The following is a 19,175-nucleotide window of genomic DNA, read 5'->3' as shown; positions in this document are numbered from 1 at the left end:
AATAGGACATAGCTGAAAAAGATAAAAGGAGGAAGAGAATGAGGACAGACTTTGTAGGAAGGACCTTGTAGGTCAGTGGAAGAACTTTGGCTTTTATTCCAAAAGAGATGGGAAGCCTCTGGAGGGCTCAGGTAGAGAAATTACTTGTTCTGACTTACATTTTAATTGATTTACTACTCCCAGTGCTGTGTTGAGAATAGATTGGGGTGCAGTATGAGGTAGAGGGGTTAGGGTAGAGTGCCAACTTAGCTATTTTATTTTTTTCTTAAAGATTTAATTTATTTATTCATGAGACACAGAGAGAGAGAGAGGCAGAGACACAGGCAGAGGGAGAAACAGGCTCCATGCAGGGAGCCTGATGTGGGACTTGATCTCAAGACTCCAGGATCACGCCCCGGGCTGAAGGCAGGCGCCAAACTGCTGAGCCACCCAGGGATCCTCTAACTTAGCTATTTTAATAATGTAGATAACAGAGGTGCTTATGACTTGAACTGAGGTGGTAGCTATAGGAGTTGTGAGAAATGCTTGGATTCAGGATATATTTTGAAGGTAGAGATCCAGCAAGATTTGTTAATGGATCAGATTTGAAGTGTGAGAAAAAAAATAAGAATCGATGATTATTCCCAAGATTTTGACTTGAGCTGTTTGAAGATTTGTGTTACCAGTTTCTGAGATGAAGCCATTGTGGAAGAGCAAGTTGGGGCGGGAGTGGAATCCATTGTGGAAGAGCAAGTTGGGGCGGGAGTGGATAATTCCAGGAGCTTAAGTCTCGACATATTAAGTCTGGGATGCCTGTTAATATAAACATCTAGGGCGCCTGGGTGGCTCAGTTGGTTAAGTATCTGACTCTTGATCTCAGCTCAGGTCTTGATCTCAGTATCATGAGTCCAAGCCATGCATTGGGTTCCACAATGGGTATGGACCATACTAAAATAAAATGAAATGAAATAAAAATCCAAGTTGAAATATCAGATAGGCAGTTGTTTATACTAGTCTGAAGCTTAAGAAAGAGGACCTGGCTTAAAACTTTGCAAGGCCTCAGAAAATAGATAATATATATATTTAAGCCATGAGACTGAATAGGATAATCATGGTTACCAAAGTCATTATCAGGAAAAACTAGCAGAGAGGATTGAGAAGTAGTCAAAAGAGATAGAACAGCAGGAGAAATTTGTGTTCTGGAAGTTAGAATGTTTCAAAGAGTCCAACATGCTCTATCATCCTGCTGTACCAGCCTCAAAGTGGGATGAGGATGAGAATTGGCTCTTGGATTTTGCAACATTTTAATTGTATTTGACAAATATCAGGTAGCTGAAGTATTAATGGCCAGTACTGTAGGATTGTTGGCCACAATGCCTTGAATGCATAGCATTAAGCTATTTGCACATTTGACAGTTTGAAATTCTGAACATTTCAATCTGAGATGAAACTCATTTTATTTTTCCCCCCTTTTTTTTTAAGATTTTATTTAAGGGATCCCTGGGTGGCTCAGAGGTTTGGCGCCTGCCTTTGGCCCAGGGCGCAATCGAGTCCCGGGATCCAGTCCCACGTCAGGCTCCCGGCATGGAGCCTGCTTCTCTCTCTGCCTGTGTCTCTGCGTCTCAAACAAACAAACAAACAAACAAATAAATAAATAAATGATTTTATTTATTTATTCATGAGAGATACAGAGAGAGAGAAAGAGGGGCAGAGACACAGGCAGAGGAGAAGCAGCCTCCTGCTTCTCCCTCTGCCTGTGTCTCTGCGCCTCGCTCTCTGTCTCTCATGAATAAATAAATAAAACCTTTGAAAAAAATTAAAAATAAAGATTTTATTTATTTATTCATGAGAGACACACAGAGAGAGGCACAGACACAGGGAGAAACAGGCTACATGCAGAGAGAGCCCGATGGGGGACTGGATCCCAGGTCTCCAGGATCACACCCTAGTCTTGAAAGCAGCACTAAACTACTGAGCTGCCCGGGCTGCCTTTTTTTTTTTTTTTTTTTTTTTTTTTAATGTAAGCTCTGTGCCCATTGTGGGGCTCAAATTCATAACCTGAGGTCAAGAGTCACATACTGTACTGACCAGGCACCCCCCCTCCCCCAGACCCATTTTATACTGAAGAAATATTGTTAGGTAGAGGCTTAAACACTACTCTGGGAGAAAGGAGGTTCTGCCAATTACAGATTGGCTTTTTTTTTTTTTTAATTTATTTATTTATTTATGATATTCACACACACACAGAGAGAGAGAGAGACAGAGACACAGGCAGAGGGAGAAGCAGGCTCCATGCACCGGGAGCCCGATATGGGATTCGATCCTGGGTCTCCAGGATCGCGCCCTGAGCCAAAGGCAGGCGCCAAACCGCTGCGCCACCCAGGGATCCCGTACAGATTGGCTTTTTAAAGCCTTTGGGCTGCTGTATTCTTTTCTTTACTGAACTACCAACATGTCATTGTTTTTTCATAATTCAGTCCTGGAGTGTGGGTAATGCCTTTCTCATGTGGAACTCAAAGTGCAATACAGGTATGTAATTTTAATGTGCCTACTTCATCTTTGTCATCTCCTCCTCCTTCCTACTACTTCTTCCTCCCCCTCTCCCCTTCTTTTTCTTCTTTTTGGAGAAGAATTATAGGGATGGAGGGACAGAGGAAAAGCGAAAGAGAATCTTAAGCTGGCTCCACACTCAGTGTGAAGCCCTGCAGGGGGCTTAGTCTCAACCCTGAGATCATGACCTGAACTAAAATCAAAAGTCAGACCCTTAAGCCACCCAGGAGCCCAATGTTTCCTTAAATAAAGTTAATTCATACCCTTTTGAATGCTCTCAGAGTACCCTGTTCTTTGCTTTTATAATGCTTATCTCAAATTATAATGACATATTTATGTAATGATTTGTCTTATCTCTCCTGCTCAACTGTAAACTCTGCAGGCAGAAACTATCTGCTCTGCTCACCAACATGCTTTGCCAGGCATGGCCAATAGTAGATAATTAAAATAAGTATTTATTAATGAATCAATTTGCATAAATTATATGTGTCATTGTATACATAAGCACCTGAAACAGACTATAATTTTCTAAGCTAATGTCACAATCTGTTTTAAAATTAGGTTGAGGGACACCCGAGTGGCTCAGTGGTTGGGTGTCTGCCTTCTGGCTCAGTGGTTGGGTGTCTGCCTTCGGCTCAGGGCATCATCCCAGGGTCCTGAGATCGAGTCCCACATCGGGCTCCCTGTGTGGAGCCTGCTTCTCCCTCTGCCTGTGTCTCTGCCTCTCTCTCTTATGTCTCTCATGAATAAATAAATCTTTTTTAAAAAATTTATTAAAGATAGTATTACAAGGCAGTAACTTTATAGAAATCCCTAATGGTTCTTTTTGAAGCCTGGCACTGAAAAATAGAAAGCATAATTTGTAATTTAAAAAAGAATAGTTACAGGGCAAACTATTATAGGTACATTTTAAATAGCTTGGCTAGAACCACCCACACTATCCATCTGCAAGCTTCTGAAGAGCTGGATGCTTCTAATAGGATCAGGGAGACACAATCTCAGAACAAGTAATAATGATTGAAAAAAACCTGCAGTTAATCAAAAGAATTCTTAAAGATATACTGAGAGGTAGTAAGGATAAATAGAGAATAATCTGACAGACAAAACATTAACTACTGAATTCCTCTCTTATATTTCTCCTTTTATTTTTTTATTTTTTATTTTTTTATATTTCTCCTTTTATTAAAGACTTAGCTGGGGTAGAGGGGGGAGACGTAGCTGGAAAAAGCAGGCTCAGGGAAGGGAGGATACCCAGTTCTCAGAACAGTTTTGTTCTCCTGATCCATTTGAATTACCTCCTTACAGTCTGAGAATATTAGCAGGTGACCAATGCTATATATAGCCCCATATACTGTCAACAAATTTTTGAGGCATTATAAAGCAGAGGGAGATACCAGAAGATGGACGAGGTGCAGCATTTTTCCCAGTTTTCAGAGATGATTCCTCAGAAAAATATTAGAATATTGTATTAAACAAATGACCTCTGAACACAGGGAAAGGCAACCATTGAACACTGAAAGGTATATGGATTTATAAAGGACACATCATCTAAGAGACATTTATCAAGCGCTAATTGTGCTGGATGCCTAAACTGCATGCAATTGGTTTCTGACCTTGAGATTTTGGTCAATTCAGATTTCCTGCGTGTGCATTTGGTAACAATATAATATTTAAAGATAGCTGTTTTGGCTTGAAGGACATAGCCTGCTGATCATATTTGCAGCTGATACAAAGCTGGTGCAAATAGTGAATAAATATTCAAAAATATCTCAATTGACAAATGCCTAAGTTAATGACATTTATTAGAGGAAATATTTTATTTTATTTTATTATTTTTTAGAGGAAACTTTTAAAGTTTGGTTCAGATAAACTAGTTTGGGGGCACCTGGGTAGTCCAGTGAGTTAAGCATCTGTGTTCGGCTCAGGTCATGATTCCAGGGTCCTAGGATCGACCCCTGGGTCAGTCTCCTTGCTCAGTGGGAAGTCAATTTTCTCCTTCTGCCTCTCCTCCTTCCTTGTTCTCTCTCTCTCAAATAAATAAATAAAATAAATATATTTTTTTAAAAAACCTGATTTGGGGGGGCAGCCCCGGTGGCTCAGCAGTTTAACGCTGCCTTCAACCAAGGGCGGGATCTTGGAGACCCGGGATCAAGCCCCATGTCAGGCTCCCTGCATGGAGCCTGCTTCTCCCTCTGTCTGTGTCTCTGAATCTCTCTCTCTCTTTCTCTCTCATGAATAAATAAAATCTTAAAAAAAAAAAACTGATTTGTACACCCATGATCATAGCATCATTCACAATAGCTAAAATGGAAGCAACCCAAGTATTGATGGACAGATGAATGGATAAGTAAAATGTGTATATGTACAATGGAATACTATTCAGCCTTAATAAGGAAGGAAATTTAGATACATGCTACATCACGCATGAACCTTAAGGACCTGATACTAAAGAAAATAAACCAATCACAAAAGTGCAAGTATTATAGGATTCTACTTATTTGAGGTAGTCCACCTAGAGAGTCAAACTCAGAAACAGAAAGTAAAATGGTGGTTGCTGGGTGTTGAGGGGGTAGGGTGATGTTGGGGTTAGGGTGGTGTTGTCTAATGAATCTAATAAAGTTTCTGTGGATGGATGGATGGTAAATGATAGTTGTGTAACAATATAAATGTTATTAATGCCACTGAACTATAAGTTTAAAAATGGTAAATTTTATGTTAATATGCATTTTACCGCAACTAAACATTTTGAAAACTTGATGATACAAGTGCAGAATATTTATTGGGACATGAGAACAGTCTTACTGTGTGTCAGGATGACTTGGCTGTCTAAATTCTGTAATGAATGTAAGCTGCATAATAGGAGTATAGTAATCAGAGAAAGAAGGCCAAGACAGAGTATGCTCAGGATAGGACAGTTAGTTCTGGGGGCTCTCTTTCAGGGTGTTGATGATAAACCAGAGAGTGGGCAAACCAGAGCAGTCTTGGCCCAATGCTACTCTTCTGATAGAGCATATGAGGAAGGCCCAAGGGAAGTAGGGGATTTTTGTGTGTAAAGGAGTGTATCAGAAAGCTTTTGCTATATAACCAACAATTAACAACAAACATCACAACTCAGTAGTTTCAAACAAATATTTCCCATGAGTCATTCTTTTATCCTCCAGGTTTATTAAAATATAATTGACATATAATATTGTGTGAGTTAAAAGTTTACAATGTATTGTTTTGATTTTGTCCTAATTCTTTGGGAGATCTGGGTGGTTGTTCTGATCTGGGTCGGCTCAGTTGGAACTGGATGGCTAGAGGTCGTCTCACTCATAACTGGCAGATGGCTTTGTATCAGATGGGGCAGGATGAGGATGACTTTGGTCACATGTCTCTTGTGATCCAACAGGGTGACCTAGGCTTGTTCACATGGCAATGGCCCAGGAGAACCCAAGAGCAGTGAGAGAGCAAGCCTTCATGCACAAGTAGTTTTCAAACGTCTTATGTCATTTTGCTAATGTGCCATTGGCCAGAGCAAGTGACATGATTAAGTCCAAAGTCATCGTGGGAAGTGATTTCACTACCTGATGGCATGAAAACAAAAAAGGGAGTTATTGTGGCCATCTTGCAAATGACCTACCACCACCTAGGAAGTTTAGAGGAAACATGACAGGTTCATTAGAAACATCACAGACAGGATCCCTAGGTGGCTCAGTCGTTTAGCGCCTGCCTTTGGCCCAGGGCGTGATCCTGGAGTCCCAGGATCAAGTCTCAGGATCGAGTCCCACATCGGGCTCCCTGCATGGAGCCTGCTTCTCCCTCTGCCTGTGTTTCTGCCTCTCTCTCTCTCTCTCTGTGTCTCTCATGAATAAATATGTAAGATCTTAAAAAAAAAAAGGTCCTCATCATCATCACCACAGATAGTTCCCCAGTGTAGAACACTGAGGACTTCAGGTCCATCCACAGAAGTGTTTTCTGACTGAAATGGCCCCGGAACAGAAGCAAGCCACCAATAAAGGGAAGGTCCTGTCATTGGATGTGTTGGAGAGGCCACATGACCTCTTGTCTTTCTGACCAACTTGGATCTGTTACATCATCTCTTCCAGGAAGCTTTTCCTGCTTGCACACCAGCAGTGGCCCCTGTTAATGATGACTGTTTTCTATGCCACACACAGATTTCTGTTGCTCTACCTGTCATACTGAATAACAAATGTGTTTACATGCCTGTCTAGTCCATGAAATGGAGTTCCTTGAGAGTGATTCACCATCCCAGTGCCAGTCTCTGCAGGAATTTCTGTTCCATCCTCAAGTTGCCTCCTGGTGGTCATTTGACTATGTCAGCTCCACCCATAGAATCTGCATTTCAGGCAGAAAGAAGGGAGAAAGGGGGGAAAAGGTGCCTGTCAATGAAGATTACCTCCTTTTGTTTTTTTTTCCACGGATTGGAACACTTCATGTTCTTTTCTTTTTTTTTTTCTAAGATTTATTTATGTATTTGTTCATAAAAGACAGGCAGAGACCTAGGCAGGAGAAGCAGGCTCCCCACAAGGAGCCCGATGTGGGACTCGATCCTGGATCCCAGGATCATGCCCTGAGCCGAAGGCAGACGCTCAACCACTGACCCACCCAGGCACCCCAGAGTACCTCCTTTATTTTCTTTTTATTTTATTTTTTTGAGTACCTCCTTTAAAGAACATTCCTAGAAGCTCTACCAAACTGTACCTTCTTAATATATTTATCTTTTGGGATCCCTGGGTGGCGCAGCGGTTTGGCGCCTGCCTTTGGCCCAGGGCGCGATCCTGGAGACCCGGGATCGAATCCCATATCGGGCTCCCGGTGCATGGAGCCTGCTTGTGCCTCTGCCTCTCTCTCTCTCTCTCTCTCTGTGACTATCATAAATAAATAAAAAAAAAAAATATATTTATCTTTTTAAGATATATCTTTTTTTTTGCAGGAGAGGCTGAGAAATACAGGTTTTAGTTCTGGGTGTGATAGGGAAGGATTCACAGGCGCCTTCTGCCCAGGGTCTGACTCCTACTCAAGCTGCCTGAGGAATAAACGATCTCTCTGACATTATGCACTAACACCAGAATTCCCAGAATCTGTGACTCCTTACACACACAGGTAGGGTGTTCTTTTTATCAATCCTGGCTACCTTCATGACTATATTCTATCACTTGGAGCTCCTAGCTTCATTTCCCATGGGATAGGGCAGGGATCAGCAAATCTTTTCAGTAAAGAGCCAGATGGTAAGTATTTTGTATTTTGTATTTTGTGGGCCATATGGTCTCTGTGTCACCTACTTTGCTGTTGTATTTATTACAAAAGTAGCCATAGATAAAGGAATGGATGTGACTGTGTTCTACAACTTAGAAAAATGGGGGTCAGACTGGATTTGTCCCCCTTCCCCTCCAATGGTGGGGAATAGGTCTCTTCTTAGGGTTTTGAAGAAGCGGTGGCTCCCTGAACTAGGCATACAGAAGATAAGATAATATTCCACCAGTCTGGAAAGAGCAGAATCCACAAATCCCAGCTTCTTTTTTTTTTTTTTTTAATATTTATTTATTTACTTAGAGAGAGAGAGAGAGAGAGAGAGGCAGAGACACAGGAGGAGGGAGAAGCAGGCTCCATGCCAGGAGCGCAACGTGGGACTCAATCCCGGGACTCCAGGATCGCGCCCTGGACCAAAGGCAGGCGCCAAACCGCTGAGCCACCCAAGGATCCCCCAAATCCCAGCTTCTGCACAAGTCTCAAAAGGCTGGTCTTTTGGGTTCCCTTTTTCTCTTAATGACACTACAACTTGTCATTTTATGCTTAGAATTTCAGTATCATTGTTAGGGGGTCACATTTATTGTAGTATAACTTACATATCAATAAATTTACTCTTTTTGGTGTACAGTTTTGTGGGTTTTGACAAATGCACACAGTCATGTAACTAACCCCATAGTCAAGATATGGAACAGTTGCTTTACCACCCACCCACCAAAATTCCCTGTAGTCCATTGCAGTTGATCAATACACCCAGTCCACCCCTTGGCAATCAATATTTTCTGTCCCTGTTGTTTTCCTCTTCCATTATGTCACATAAATGGAATTGCACAGTATGGAGCTTTTTTTTTTTTCTTTTAGATTTTATTTATTCATGAGAGACACCAAGAGAGGCAGAGAGAGGAGCAGGCTCCCTGCAGGGAGCCCGATTTGGGACTAGATCCCAGGACTCCAGGATCATGTCCTAGGCCGAAGGCAGGTGCTCAACCACTGAGCCACCCAGGCGTCCCAGTATGGAGCCTTTTGAGTCTGGCACCTTTAGCATAAGGCACTTGAGATTCATTTTGTCAGTTGAATGCATCAGTAGTTTGCTCTTTTGCATTACTGAGGGGTATTCCATTGCATTCATCATCTGTTTCTCCATTCACCACCAGTTGAAGGACATTGGTGTTGGTTCCAAGTTTTGGCAGTTATAAATAAAACCAATATTAGACATTATAAAATAGCATTCACATACAGGTTTTTGTGTGAACAGTAGTTGTTTTTTTGTTTTGTTTTTGTTTTGTTTTTAACACTGATTGGAGGATTTATTGAGCTCCCAGGGCACGCTGGAGGAAGCCTAGAGCCTCCCTTGGTCTGCCCATGAACAGTAGTTTTAATTTCTCTTTTTTGTTGTTTGTTTTTTGTTTTGTTAGTTTTCGTTTCTCTTAGTAAATACCAAAAAGTGGGGCTGTAAGGTTATTTGATAAGTGTATATTTAACTTTATAAAATAACAAACTGTTTTCCAAAGTGGCTGTACTATTTTTCATTTTCACCAACAGTGAACAATTATATTATAGCCTTGGCCAGTATTTGATACCAGGTTTTCTGAATTTTGGACATTTTAATATGTGTGTAGTTATAGTAAGAAAGTTTTAGTTTGCATTTATAATTAATGTGGCCTAATAACTAATGACTATTAATATGGTGGATTATAGTAATTGATTTTAGAATGTTGAGTGAGCCTTACATTCCTGGGATTAAATTTTCTTAGCCATGATGTGCTGTCCTTTTAACACATTGTTGGATTCAGCTTGCTAAAAAAATTTTTTTTTAAGATTTTTTTTTTTTTTTATTCATTAGAGAGAGAGAAGGGAGCACAAGCAGAGGGGAGGACAAAGGGAGAGGGAGAATTAGACTCCCTGCTGAGCTGGGAGCCCGATGTGGGTCTCTATCCCAGGACCCTGGAGATCATGACCTGAGTCAAAGGCAAATGCTTAACCATCTGAGCCACCCAGGCATCCCTCAGCTTGCTAATACTTTGTTGAGAATTTTGTGCCTGTGTTTATGAAGGATGTTAGTCTATAATAATAGTTCAGTGTTGTTTTTGGCTCTTCCCTCTCTCATTATCCCAAATTCTGTCGATAGTTGTCTGCTCCATTTCGTTCTCTCCATCCTTATCTCTTACTTGATATCCTAACTGGTTCTTCGTCTAGAGTCTCCTAAAATAAAAACATTTTAATGGTTCTCATTGCTTATTATATTAGGGTCTGAGCAGAAAACAGCTAGCACACTCATTATTTATAATGGTGTGAGCAGTAAAGGAAACAAACCTTGGGATGCCTGGGTGGCTCGGTTGGTTGAGTGTCTGCTTTCAGCTCAGAGCATGATCCCAGTCCAGGGATCGAGTCCCACATCGGGCTCCCTTCGAGGAGCCTACTTCTCCCTCTGCCTATATCTCTGCCTCTCTGTGTGTGTCTCATGAATAAATAAATAAAAATATATTTTTTTAAAAAGGGAAGCAAATCTCCAAGGGATGATGGGGCACCCAGGGACTGGCTATAGCTGGTAGTCCGTGTTACCATCTCAGGCACAATCGGAAAAGGGTGGGGATACCAGAACCATGTGCTGGCGGAGAAAAGGCAGAGAATAAATAAATTCATCCATCCATTTATCTCTCTCTTGCTCTCTGATCTCCTCCTGGTGCTTCCCATTGGCTGAACCCAATGGGAACCTTAGAGCCTTAGAAATTGGCCTTCTGACTCCTTAGAGAGCAGGGCAGAGAGGGGATCAGGTGGGGAAGGTGGGCCACACCAAGCATATAATCATACCCACCTATAAAAGTCCAAACTCTTTAGCACTTGGTGCCACTAGCTCTGACTCCTTCACACCTTTCTGACTTGTTGCCCCCAAAATTTGGGCTGTTTTTTTTTCATCCTTTTGTCTGCACAGTCTTCCTAATAGGCCCTCAATAAAGGTGTGATGTATGATCAGCATTGGTTTGAGTGGTGGATCTGAGGCAGGCACTTGCCAAGCCAGACAACAGAATGAACTTTTCCGGGCTCATGCTTAGCACAAAAGAATGAAAGAGGAGTTGTTGCACACATACAAAACCTCTGTTTTTAAAGAGGCTCAGGGAAGCTAAGTAACCTCTCCAGGGTTTCACAACTGATTATGGCAGCTCTGTCATATACAGCCAGCTACAGAGCCCTAAAAAAGTTACCTAACCTCTCTGAGCTGGTGTATCTTCATCTGCAGAATGGGATTGTGTGGACTTGGATATACTTATGTTGCACTAAACATTGGTTAGCCTATTGCACTTCAGTGCATTTTAGCTCAGATTATTATCTTCATATTCCTACACATTTTTTTTTTCAAGATTTTACTTACTAGCTAGGGAGAGTACAAGCTGGGAGCAGGGACAGAAGAGGGAGAAGAATCTCTGTTGAGTAGGGAACCTGATGCAGGGCTCAGTCCCAGGACCCTGGGATCATGACCTAAGGCAAAGGCAGACACTTAACTGACTGAGCTACCCAGGTGCCCCTCCTACACTGCTTCTGAAGAGGAGACCTCTAAGTCAGAGAAATCTTTTCTAAAAGGCTGTATGCGGGTAGCCTGGGTGGCTCAGCAGTTTAGTGCCACCTTCGGCCCGGGGTGTGATCCTGGAGACCCCGGATCGAGTCCCGCATCGGGCTCCCTGCATGGAGCCTGCTTCTCCCTCTGCCTGTGCTTGTGTCTCTGCTTCTCTCTGTGTCTCTCATGGATAAATCAATGAAATCTTTAAAATAAATAAATAAAAGGCTGTATGCAGTGACTTACTATGGGCTAGGCCTTGTTATAAATGCCTTACAGATACTAACTCATTTAATCCTTAACTCCTCTGTGAGGTAGATACAACTATCCCCATTTTATAGATGAGGAAACAGAAGCACAGAATGATTAAAAAACTTACCTGAGGTTACCTAGCTGGTAAGTGGTAGAGCCAGGACTTGAGCCAGGCGAAGTGGCTGCAGACTCTATGCCTCTTACCTCTGCTATCTTCCCCATAGCTTTAAAAGTGTATATAGCCAATCCTGTCAGAGCAATTTCCACCCTTTATTCCTGACCAGTATCTGGCGTTTGGAGTGCATGTGAACTAGGCAGGACTGACTTTGTGGAGACCTTTGGAGGATGTGAAAGATATTTATATACAAGGGCAGGGAGTAAGGAAATTTGGGGGGTTAGAAAGGGTAGTCACTGAAATAAGGGAAACCTGCTCTGCCTGCTTGAACAGGAAAAACCTAGTGATCAAGCCTGCCTAGCTTCATGCCATCTGGCTTCCTCAGAGCCCAGCTGATGCCCCTTTATGAGTGTTGTTGAAGCTGCCCTTTAAGTCACTGTCAGTAAAACAGATTATTGAAATGTCTTCTAATCCATTCTGTTGTTTTAAGCCACCAATGCAAACATATACCCAAATATAACTAGAGCATGAAGAAATGAGGTGAGAGAGAGGAAGAAGAGTGCCCTGAGCATGAATTTAGAACATGGACATCTTTGCTTGTTATAGTTGCTGTGTGTCACTCAGGCCTTATAGCTTTTGGTAATTAATAACCCACAAAACTTACGCAGAAGCTTACTTGTCTAGTGCTACGAATTTGAGACTCTCAAGCTCCTGGAATATCAATGATTTGTAAGTAGCCAAAACAAAAACAAAACTGCAAATGCAGAAGGTGACCAAAATAGCTGAAGTGGAGAAGTCCAGGACCTGATAATTATAGAAGATACTATGCGACTGACCTCTTTCTAACTAGAAAGGAAGTCAGTAAAGGCAGAATTATCGGCAAAGAGGAAAAAGACATAGCTGAGAGTCCACAGACATTATTCATTATTATTAGAAAGAATGATGATTAAGATAAAACCTAATGGTGGATTGTAGGGGGCAAGCCAAGATCCAGTGTTCCAGAAAATAGAGATAGAAGGGCAGAAAGCTGACAAGGGTCTCGAGTTAGAGGCAGCTCAAGTCATGCTTATTTCAGTGGTTCACAAAGGCACAGGTATCGTTCAGATAGTGCCAAACAGCACAGGATGTACTGGGCTATACCGGCAAACCAACCAGTAAGAAAGACACGTAGGTTATATACTACATATAGAGTATCTATACTAGAAGCAAAAGAGATGCTTGATCTGAAAATAAGAAAACAATTTCAGGGGCACCCAGGTGGCTCAGTCGGTTGAGCATCCAACTCTTGATTTCAGCTTAGGTCATGATCTCAGAGTTGTGGGATTAAGCCCTGGGTTGGCCTCCCTGCTCACTGGGGAGTCTGCTGCTCTCTGCCTCTCTACCTTTCCCTCTGCCCCTCCTCCTGTATGAAACACTCTCTCTCTCTCTAAAATAAATGAATAAATCTTTTTAAGAAAAAAAACAATTCCGTTTACAATAGCATCAAACAAATACTTAGAAATAAATTTAACAGGGACGCCTGGGTTGAGCATCTGCCTTTGGTTCAGGTTGTGATCCCAGGGTCCTGGGATCAAGTCTTGCATTGGGCTCCCCGCAGGTACCCTGCTTTTCCGCCGGCCTGGCCTCTCTCATGAATAAATAAAATCTTTTTTTTTTTTTTAAGGAGGATAATTAGAAAACTAAGGGACTATGAAGTATTTATAAAATTATTACTTAAAATTGTACAGACCCAGCGGGAAACAATATGGTGGTTCTTCAAAAAATAAAAAATCTACCATATGATCTAGCAATTTTACTTCCAGATATGAACCTAAAAGAATTGAAAGCAGTATTTTTTTTTTAAGATTGTATTTATCTATTCATGAGAGACACAGAGAGAGACAGTGACACAAGCAGAGGGAGAAGCAGGCTCTACGCAAGGAGCCCAGTGTGGGACTTGATCCCGGAACTCCGGGATCACACCCATAGCCAAAGGCAGACGCTCAACCGGTGAGCCACCCAGGCATCCTGAAAGCAGAGTCTTAAAAGAGGGGTGGGGTGGCAGGGTCTCGAAGAGATATTTGAATACCCATATTCATAGCATTATTTACAGTAGCTAAAACATGGAAGCAACCTGAGTGTATACAGATGAATGTATACACCATATTTTGGTATATGGTATATACATGGAATGGAATATTTTTTTTACCTTAAAAGGGGAGGAAATTCTGACACATGTTACCACATAGATGAACCTTGAGGACATTATGCTAGTGAAATAAGCCAATCACAAAAAGACGAATACTGTATGATTCCCCTTCTGCAAGGTACCTGGCATAGTCAGATTCATAGCAACAGCAAGCCTGGCTGGCTCTGTCAGTAGGGCGTGTGTGACTCGTGATCTTGGAGTCATGAGTTCAACCCCAGGTTGAGTGTAGAGATTACTTAAAATCTATGTGTATATATTTTAAAAACAATGAGAAAATAGAATGGTGGTTCCCAGGGGCTGGTGAGGGGTTGACAAGAGAAGTTAGTGTTTAATGGGCAGAGAGTTTTAGTTTTGCAAGATGAAAAGAATTTTGGAGGTAGATGGTGGTAATGGTTGCACAATATGAGTGTACTTCTTTTTTTTTATTTTTTTTTTTTTAATTTATGATAGTCACACAAAGAGAGAGAGAGAGAGAGGCAGAGACACAGGCAGAGGGAGAAGCAGACTCCATGCACCGGGAGCCCGATGTGGGATTCGATCCCGGGTCCCGAGGATCGCGCCCCGGGCCAAAGGCAGGTGCCAAACCACTGCGCCACCCAGGGATCCCCAATATGAGTGTACTTCATATCACTGAACCTGTACACATAAAAATGGTTAAGATGGTAAACTTTATGTGTATTTTACCACACACACAAAAATGAATTTAACTTTAAAAAGAAAATGATAGTGAACACAGCCTCATCCCTATAGTCTTATGCAGGGCGTCTGGAATTGCCAACACATAACACATTCAGAGTGAGGACTACTGAATTAGAAGATGGGCTGCTGTATGGGGAAACCAGATACCTTGAGCACACCTTAAATCTTATTCTGGTTTCCAAGACAACTTTTTTTTAGTGTTCTTTATTTTATTTTTTAAGATTGTATTTGTTTATTAGAAAGAGGGAGTACAAGCTGGAGGGCGGGGGCAGAAGAAGAGGGAGAAGCAGAATCTTCGCTGAACAGGGAGCCTGACCCGGGCCTCAATCCCACGACCCGGAGATCATGACCTGAGCCAACCAGGCACCCTTTTATTTCATTTAATAACCTTTGTGATCAGAAGTAAAAACTCTACAATTAGATATATTCATTGTAGAAAATTTGGTGAAAGTTTGAAAAACAGGGGATCCCTGGGTGGCTCAGCGGTTTGGCGCCTGCCTTCGGCCCAGGGTGTGATCCTGGAGTCCCGGGATCGAGTCCCATGTTGGGCTCCCGACATGGAGCCTGCTTCTCCCTGGGCCCGTGTCTCTGCCTCTCTCTCTCTCTGTGTCTCTCATGAATGAATAAATAAAATCTTAAAAAAAAAAAAAAGTCTGAAAAACAAAAATCATCCATAATCCCATCAACCTGAGTAATTGTTAAGAAATTCAGGTGTAGGAAAAAAAAAAAAAAAAAAGAAATTCAGGTGTAGGGATCCCTGGGTGGCGCAGCGGTTTGGCACCTGCCTTTGGCCCAGGGCGCGATCCTGGAGACCCGGGATCGAATCCCACATCAGGCTCCCGGTGCATGGAGCCTGCTTCTCCCTCTGCCTGTGTCTCTGCCTCTCTCTCTCTCTCTGTGACTATCATAAATAAATAAAATAAAATAAAAAATTAAAAAAAAAAAAAAAAGAAATTCAGGTGTAGGGATCCCTGGGTGGCCCAGCGGTTTAGCGCCTGCCTTTGGCCCAGGGCGCGATCCTGGAGGCCCAGGATCGAATCCCACATCGGGCTCCCGGTGCATGGAGCCTGCTTCTCCCTCTGCTTGTGTCTCTGCCTCTCTCTCTCTCTCTGTGTGTGTGACTATCATAAATAAATAAATAATTAAAAAAAAGAAAAAAAAAGAAATTCAGGTGTAGGGATCCCTGGGTGGCGCAGCGGTTTGGCGCCTGCCTTTGGCCCAGGGCGCGATCCTGGAGACCCGGGATCGAATCCCACATCGGGCTTCCGGTGCATGGAGCCTGCTTCTCCCTCTGCCTGTGTCTCTGCCTCTCTCTCTCTCTGTGACTATCATAAATAAATAAAAAAATTTAAAAAAAAAAAGAAATTCAGGTGTATTCTGGTCCTTCTAATGTCATGTGTGGAATATGTTTACAGATAATATTATAGATACTCTTCCATATTTTTCATTCATATATACTTCTTTTGTGCTTTAAAGACGTGAATATCATACTTCGCCTCTTGTTTTGTCTTTCTCCTTTTCAATGAATATATGGTGATGTCTTGCAGGTCATCAAGGGCATTCTACCCCCCGTGGTTTTCAGTGGCTTTACAGTGCTGTTTATCTTATTACTGTTATTAGACATCTAGATTGTTTCCCAGTTTTTCACTTATCACAGCCTGTGTTGGAGTGAATATCTTTATACAGAATATAACATTTTAAACTCGCTGTTATTGTTGTTGCCAGTTCGGTGAGTCACACAAACATTAAGTAACAAAACAGGGATTTGAACTCAGCTTTCCTCGTTTTTCATTCTTCCACCTTCCAGTAGGTGGATATTGCTAATGTCCTTGAGTCTCTGTGAGAAAAGCTTTTGCGGGTTTTCATTTTAGAGCAGTATTTCATTTGTGCTTTGTGGCAGAGAACTTACTGCTTCCAAATAAGTCTAGGAGGGTAGCCTCAGCTGAGTGTGCCATCCACTAACAGCCAATATAATGCTTGCTGTTCCAGGAGCCATGTTTGACCAGTACTGTGGGAAAATCGTATTCATGTTGGAGGCTCTTGTGAGGAGATGAGTTGGTGAACAGAAAAGCCGGCATGAAGATGCTCCCAGGAGTGGGTGTATTTGGGACCGGCAGCTCTGCCCGGGTTTTGGTTCCGCTACTGAGGGCAGAAGGGTTCACCGTGGAGGCCCTGTGGGGAAAGACTGAGGAGGAGGCAAAACAGCTTGCCGAGGAGATGAACATCACCTTCTACACCAGCCGGACCGACGATGTCTTGCTACATCAAGACGTGGACCTTGTGTGCATCAATATCCCCCCTCCACTCACCCGGCAAATATCTGTGAAGGCTTTAGGTATGGACAGTCAGAGCAGGGGCAGGGTGTGTCTCCCCCTGGGTGGGCCTTGCGTGTCACTGCTCTCCTCTGTGTTGGAGAGGGCACGTGGGGGGGGCGGGGGCGGGGTGTACAGCTATGGGAAGAAACGATCCGGCCTTCCTTACCCCCATAAGTAACTCCCTGAGCAGAAATTAAGCAAACCCTTAAGAGTTGGCCTATCCTAGGGGCTAGAGATCATCAGGTCATGCAATGTGGTGCTCGATTTGGCAGCACATAGACATTTCATGCAATGTAAAGTTGGCCTGTTTGAAGTCAGAGTTCAGAGACTTGGGCAGTAGGAAATTGATTGTGACTGATGTGTTTGTTCTTCCATTTCCGTGGCACGTAGCACCTCAGAGGGAAGATGAGGGTGTGTAGCAAGGCTACCATTTCCCATGTTTTGTCAGTCTTTTGCTACATTGAGTACACACCCTTCCTGCCAAATTTTGCAATCTTGTGTGCCACAAGGCAGGAAGGCTCTCTGACAATGCTGGGCTTCTCTGACAGGGTCCACAGGACTGCCTGCTTGCATCTCTGCCCCCTTGGGAAGCAGTAGACAGGGCTTACTGAGCTGTTCTGCAGTTCTTGTTGGGCTTCTCTGCCCTGTCAAATGGAGGTGACGTTTTCTCTTTTTCTTATATTAATCAGAATCTAATAAGAAAACAAGCCAGTAAATATTCATCTAGCAGTTTTTTTTTTAAGATTTATTTATTTATTCATGATAGAGAGAGAGTCAGAGACACAGGCAGAGGGAGAAGCAGGCTCCATGCCAGGATCCCCTATTTGTTTGTATGTAGGTATGTATTTATTTATTTACTTACTTACTTAAGATTTTATTTATTGGGGATCCCTGGGTGGCTCAGCGGTTTGGTGCCTGCCTTTGGCCCAGGGTGCAATCCTGGAGTCCCGGGATTGAGTTCCGCATCGGGCTCCTGGCATGGAGCCTGCTTCTCCCTCCTCCTGTGTCTCTGCCCTCCCCCCATGTCTATCATAAATAAATCTTTAAAAAAAAAGATTTTATTTATTTATTGAGACACAGAGAGAGAGAGAGAGGCAGAGACACAGGCAGAGGGAGAAGCAGACTCATGCAGGGAACCCGACGTGGGACTCAATCCCGGGTCTCCAGGATCACACCCGGGCTGCAGGCGGCGCTAAACCGCTGTGCCACCGGGGCCGCCCTATTTGTTTGTTTTTAATGCCTCCTCTGTGCCAGGCACTGTCCTGACGTCACTCTGTACATTATTTAAAGCAACGTTGGACCAGAGCCCTCCCTGCCTTCAGATTTCGCAGTTTGAGACTAAAGATCACACACATTACAAAGTAAATGAGAAAAGACTTAGGTAACAATTCAGGTAGCATATAATTAATTGACAGAAGTTGATTTATGTAAGGTGATAGTCACAAAATAGTTCTCTGATGCGTTCTGATGCGTTCCATGCCCAGGAACTGGTATGGCAGGCTTGACCACTCCTCCTGGCCACTACTGTGGTGGTGAGTCCTAGCCTCTGCCTGTCTCCCTTTTTCTGAGGAGAAAAGGATGTCTCACTGACCCAGCGCGTTGGTAAAGATAAATGTTCATTGGAGTGATCAAGAACATGAGTCTGTCTGGTTATTGATTTGGGGGCATGTACATTTTAGCCAAAAATTAGAGATGGTTTGTCTCCTTCAGAGAGCAGTCTCTTAAGAGTGTGTGACCCTGGAGTTATTCACTAGTCACTAGATTCTTAGGAGGGCAGGTAATGGCTTTCAGATTTAGTTTAGAATTGGCCTAAGTTTAACAGAGAGGACTAGTGCATGGGGATCAAGCTACAGTGGTCATTTGATTTTTTGCCATCCCTGTGGCATGAATGCAGGCTGGTAAGGCCAGGTATATCCAGAGTTCTAGAGACTCTCTGTCTTAGATTTTAGGGTTCCCATAGAAACCATCACCAAACTGTGTATGAAAAAAAGAGGAAACTCCAGGGTTCTTTGGCCAAAACCCTGCTGTTTTCTGGTTCCTGGTACAGGAAAGCGCTAGACTTGATTTTCATGTAAACAGGAAGGACAGGGATGACCAGAGACTTCTGGGATCTTATGTCCCAGCCCTTTGTGAAACAGGGTCATCTGTCTTCTCTCAGCATCTCTGTTGTCAGGAGTCACAGGGTATGAGTGAGAGTCCTTGGTCTATTGTAGGCACATGATCCCAGGGCCAGATTGGTGGGTTTGGGAGAGCTCATGTCAGCTGGACCTTTCT

The 19,175-nt window shown here is 42.9% G+C and overlaps 1 protein-coding gene across 3 annotated transcripts in view; it reads left to right on the top strand.

Annotated features, from left to right (window-relative positions):
- The window catches only part of GFOD2 (glucose-fructose oxidoreductase domain containing 2), a 39,042-nt gene that overhangs the window by 12,609 nt on the left and 7,258 nt on the right, over positions 1-19,175 (top strand). Inside the window, exons 1-3 of one of the 3 annotated variants that reach the window (XM_055306209.1) lie at positions 2,457-2,508; positions 7,466-7,635; positions 16,576-16,921. In XM_055306209.1, the coding sequence (XP_055162184.1) occupies positions 16,663-16,921 (259 nt within the window). In that variant the 5' untranslated portion in view covers positions 2,457-2,508; positions 7,466-7,635; positions 16,576-16,662. Of the gene's footprint in view, positions 1-2,456; positions 2,509-7,465; positions 7,636-16,575; positions 16,922-19,175 lie in introns of those variants that run through there. The other 2 variants (XM_055306208.1, XM_055306210.1) reach the window with 2 other exon arrangements.

This window comes from Nyctereutes procyonoides, unplaced genomic scaffold (assembly GCF_905146905.1).
Source record: "Nyctereutes procyonoides isolate TBG_1078 unplaced genomic scaffold, NYPRO_anot_genome, whole genome shotgun sequence".
Lineage (NCBI taxonomy): Eukaryota > Metazoa > Chordata > Mammalia > Carnivora > Canidae > Nyctereutes > Nyctereutes procyonoides.
The sequence above is the reverse complement of the archived record's forward strand: the minus strand, read 5'-3'. Positions and strand labels throughout refer to the sequence as shown.